This window comes from Halyomorpha halys, unplaced genomic scaffold, assembly GCF_000696795.3.
Source record: "Halyomorpha halys isolate HHAL.00 unplaced genomic scaffold, Hhal_1.1 Scaffold152.1, whole genome shotgun sequence".
NCBI classification, from domain to species: Eukaryota; Metazoa; Arthropoda; class Insecta; order Hemiptera; family Pentatomidae; genus Halyomorpha; species Halyomorpha halys.
In genome coordinates this window covers 80,286-85,336 of record NW_027109315.1, presented here as the reverse complement: position 1 = coordinate 85,336, position 5,051 = coordinate 80,286, and the positions used below count along the sequence as shown (strand labels likewise).

The following is a 5,051-nucleotide window of genomic DNA, read 5'->3' as shown; positions in this document are numbered from 1 at the left end:
TTTCATTCAGATGCTTTAAGCAGTGTGATCACTACTACCATTAGGCGTCAAACATATACAAGTATTGATTTATTTAAGTTATAAAGGACTAAAATAATTAGATGGGTTCATCAATATAAAAATTAAAAAGCTTAAAAGAATAAAATGCAGCGGACGATTCAAGAGATGTTAAAGGTGTAAAATTTGACTACAATTTATTGGACCTCAAGTTGGAAAACAATTAAGCAGCTTCAGTATTATTTAGTAGTAAATAAAATATTTTATTAGATGATAAAAATCTATGAAATTAAAAAAAAAAAATAGTTCGCAACGTTTATATTACCTATAACTCTTGGTAAAAAGTATTTCATGAAAATTTTTGAATCTTACTTTTTATTTTATGGTCTACCTGAGTCCAAGTAATCAAGTCTCGCAAAATAGTCTCCCTGTTTGTATATGTGCATGTGTGTGGACAGCCTAGCGAATAAAGGAAAGAATGTACACAACTGAAATTACGTATAAACGTTATATGCATGGGATGTCGTTTTAGATAACGTGCTACTTACTAGATTAGATTTTCGCATTTTGTAGATTCTTTTAAAAACGGCTCTAATGATTCTGATTAAAATCGGCATATCGGTGTACAATTAAGTGTATTATCTTTAATCTTCAATATTAGCTAGGAATTGTTCTTTTCTTAAAAAATTATATTCGTTTTAAATATTAATATATTTTTTTTATCGAAGTATCTGACTAATATATCCACAAGTTTGAAAACTATTGGTACGATATAAATCGATATTTACACCTCTAGTTCGCGGAACAACTGTTGGTAATTTTGTTTTGCAATATATGGAGAAAACATTAATTCTTCTAGTGATTTGTATAATGGTATAGTTAAATATGGAGTGGGTCGTAAAGACTTATTTATTAGTATTTAACAGAACCTATTTGTTTGGAGATAACAACCTAACAGCACTAAGTTATAAGCATACCTACCGCGTATATTTTACAACCAATAGTTAAATTTTTATTGTATGCATCATCTTTAACGACATATTCTATTGTTAAATAAACCTACTGACACAAATCCATCGGTCTAGATCAGTTTATATGTTTGCTTCAGTTTTAATTAGAGGTGAGCTTAGGTCAGAGGTATGTAGTCTATAAAGAATTACGTTTTAAACCCAGCAGATCCTATACCTTAGGTCATAGTATAAGTTCCCAAGTTCTTCAGCATCCGCATTCCTTAGAGTTTGTCCCGATTGGTGTAACATTCCAATGAATATCTCCGTATGGAAAGAGACCACACGAACGAATTGTACACAGAAGTCGATTTTCTACGTGTTTGACGCAGCCTCCCAAGACGTTCTCAAAGGTCAAGACATGTGGTGCATAAAACGGTATATTTTTACAAAACATTCAGTACTGTAGTACTGAGCAATAAAATAAAAAAAAAAAAACAGTAGAAATAATTTTTAAGCCTAACAAGAAAAGAAATGATCAAATTAAACTTAAAATTACCTTTCTTGAAGGATGGTTGCCAACTCCTTGCAGAAATCCCCACCCTGTTTGATGTATCTCCGGAGGTCCTCGAACCCGCTTTGTCCCTGAAAAGAAAAAATAAATAAGAAAAATTATAAACTTTAAGTCATGTAAAATTAACTGAATAAAAAATAAAACTACATTGGTAGATAAGATTGCACGTCGCCTGGTGGGAAAAAACCTCCTTTTGCCCATTTTCGTATATTTCTCATCCTCTGCGGTAGGCGGTACATTTCACGGTCATATATTTTCCTTTAAAAAATAGTTGGGTATTCAATAGTGACAACTATCTCATAAAATGAGATCGCTGCTCACAGCTCATGATCTGACTATCGGATTTAGTTTAAAGTGATTTAGATTTATTCGTATTTGATGTCTGATAAGCAGAATTGTTTTATGGAGAAAACTTTATAGCGTATCATATACTCTAACCTCTAAACACCATATGTTCCATTTAATATTTTTCTAATGAAACAATTTATGTAATTAAAAAAAAAAAAAACAGCATTTTATTTCTAAGCAGTTTTAGGAAAGAACAGCACTTCAGCAAAACCTGGCCCTTCCTAAAACGTTGTTATTTGATTCAATAAGCTTTTTTTTAAAAGCGCTTGGCACATTTTTTAAAAAAGAACTATTGAGGTAATAGTAATATTTTTATTTCTTAATTTTATTGATTGCAAGTCAAAATGTTTTTTTTTCGAATAAGAAATATACAAGTATAGCCAGAATCTGTGCCGAAGGTCTCTGATGAAGACTTGAAAAATAAGTCGAAATGTCGTTACAAATAAATAATTTCTGGTTTATTTGTGTTTTTTCGCTGACTGAACGCCTAGACCATCTTCTCTATTACTTAAGAAAGATACAACCTAATCGGGCGTTGGAGGAAATGCATTCAAACTACAAGATGTTTGATCCACCAAGCATTGCTGTTAAAAATAGATTTTTTTTTGTAATTTGAATAGTACCCCTGGCAACACAGTTTAATATAACCTGTTCTTTTTTAAAATATGAAGTAAATGGTCAGGGTTGCGGCCAAAAAAGAACAAATAGTTTTTAACTATTTAATGTCCGACGTTTCGGCCAACTTTGCAGGGCTTCATCAAGGCTAAAAAGATACAACAAACAACTAAGAACATTGCAACAATAAGATACAAAAGGTGAATTAAGGTAGGATAAATATTATTTAAAAAAAAAAGTGATAAAAAAATTATATATAAATAAAAGGATGGAATACATAAAATAGTATTAATAAATGCAATCTATACTTGATGATAATGCTGAGATGTGTCCTTGATGAATAAATAATTATTAATCAATCTAGTATTGTAACAGGTTATGGCTCTAGACCATCTTTAGTTATAGTAAATAGTTATCTGGTTTTGTTAATAATGGATTCAAGAGGACTTGTAGTTATTGACAAATTCTCAGGGTAATCAAACTGGACGGATTGGAAGTTTCAAGTAGGAAATCCATTTACAATGCAATGATGCTATGAAGTTTCCGAGATCTAGCGTTTAAATTAAGTGGGATGTAAAAAATAGATTTTTTCCTAATTTAAACAGCACGATTGGCAACACTGTTTGATATAACCTAACTTATTTTTCTGTGTGTGAAATCTAAAATTTATGATATTGTAACGTTTTCTTGATTAGTACATCATAAATAATCAATTTAGTAATTTAACAGTTTCTTATACCGGTGCAATAATCTACCACCTACGTTGTCATTAACTCCTGCGTTATCTGAAGAACGTTGAGTACGTGAGGAGAAGTATCACCTCCGTTAAGTGATAAGATCCTATGAAGATAGAGAAAGTATTTACAAACCCTGTCTTTTATTTATATAATGAATTTAAATATTAATAAAATAGTTTGAGGTTCCTTAGTAAAAAGTACAATCAAAACTTATTTGAAAACAGTATAAATTCAATTAAAAATTTTAATCACAATAAAAACTTACTTAAAAATAATATAAACACAAGGAAAAAAGTATTTGCACACTATGTTTAATAACCGGAAGACACCACCTCAAGGATCTTTTACAGCAAGAATGGGAACAAATTAACACGGATTTAATTAAAAACCTCGCCCACTCAATGCCGAGACGTTTACAAACGGTGACAGATGCCAACAGACTTCATAAAAAATATTAAATTTTAAAAAATAATAAGATTACACAACACTGAATTAAGGGACCTATACCCGGTAAATATAATTCAAGTTATAGCATTGCGGCGTATAAGATGGCATGGAAGGTTGTAGGGCTTAGTAACGAGCGGATCCCTAAAATGTTAATAAACACAGAACCGACGGGTAAACGTCCGAGGGGTAGACCGAAATGTAGATGGGAGTATTGTGTTAAAACTGATTTACTAGATTTGGGTTTGGAGGAGCATCACTGGAAGGGCGTGTACAGAGCGATTAGTGGTATCGGCATCTTCGTTATTATTATTAAAAAAATAATAATAAAACGCAAGGTGTGCTTTTTTCTGTATTTTATGTAGAGTTGTAAATATCAATAAACAAACTAAAAAAAAAAACCCTGCGTTTTCTAGTTGGGAACGATTTCTAGTGTTAAGTTACAATAGACCTAATGATCCAATTATCGATGATTATAAATACAAATATTTGTATATTAGTGTCTAGAAGTAAATAGCGATCGGGATTAAATTATTTCTTATCGCATTATAAAGATATGATATAATTAACTGATATAGATAGACACAAAAAACTGAAATGTAAAAACGTTACGAGAAGAACGTTAAGGTCAGAGACTACTGACCTAACAACCGTTATTTTAAAAGACTGTCATATCAAATATATAACCTGATAAAAATTCAAATTGCCTGGACTAATTATTTATTTTGTTTTCATGGGTAAAATAGATTCCTACAAAAATTATTAAAAAATTCTTTATCTGAGTTTTGAAATTGTGCTGGCAGAATTACTTAATACAATCCTACTGATTACTAATTGATTTTATCTAGAACTATGATATTTTTCTGGTCCGTATCTCAGAATTACAATTTTTTTGTCTAGCCATAATATAAAATCTATAATATTATCATTGGCAACTTAATCGCGGATAAATAATTATGTTTTATTAAATTTAAAAAACTATAGACCAGTGGGCTCCAAAGTTTTTTGCCCAACTGCCCAAAAAAGGGTTTTTCTTTCCAGGAAAAATATTACTTAGCGATGGGAAAAAGGTAGGTTTCGTTTTGTTGACTAAAGATTCTGTTCATATTATTAAAATTAGAGATCAATTTGAAAATTCGCTAACAGATCAATGCATATATGTGACAAAAAAAAGTCGAAATACGTATTCATTTTTACTTAAATATACAATAAAATATAAAAATATTTTATATAAAACGAGAAAATTGAACTTAAGCCTGAAAATAAAAACATAATACCGTACACAACTTTTAAGTTTGTTATAAGGTTAAATTAAACAATAAAAATAAAATACATTTAATTGTAATGTTTGAATTCGCCAACCTCCTCAATAAATTTTCAAATAAGGCG

The 5,051-nt window shown here is 30.2% G+C and overlaps 1 protein-coding gene across 4 annotated transcripts in view; it reads right to left on the bottom strand.

The window, feature by feature from the left end:
* The window catches only part of Nost (Nostrin), a 108,499-nt gene that overhangs the window by 34,567 nt on the left and 68,881 nt on the right, over positions 1 to 5,051 (bottom strand). For 3 of the 4 annotated variants that reach the window (XM_014417346.3, XM_014417348.2, XM_014417347.2), the window contains one exon: positions 1,504 to 1,589. In XM_014417346.3, the coding sequence (XP_014272832.2) occupies positions 1,504 to 1,589 (86 nt within the window). Of the gene's footprint in view, positions 1 to 1,503; positions 1,590 to 1,665; positions 1,956 to 5,051 lie in introns of those variants that run through there. The other variant, XM_014417349.3, reaches the window with a different exon arrangement.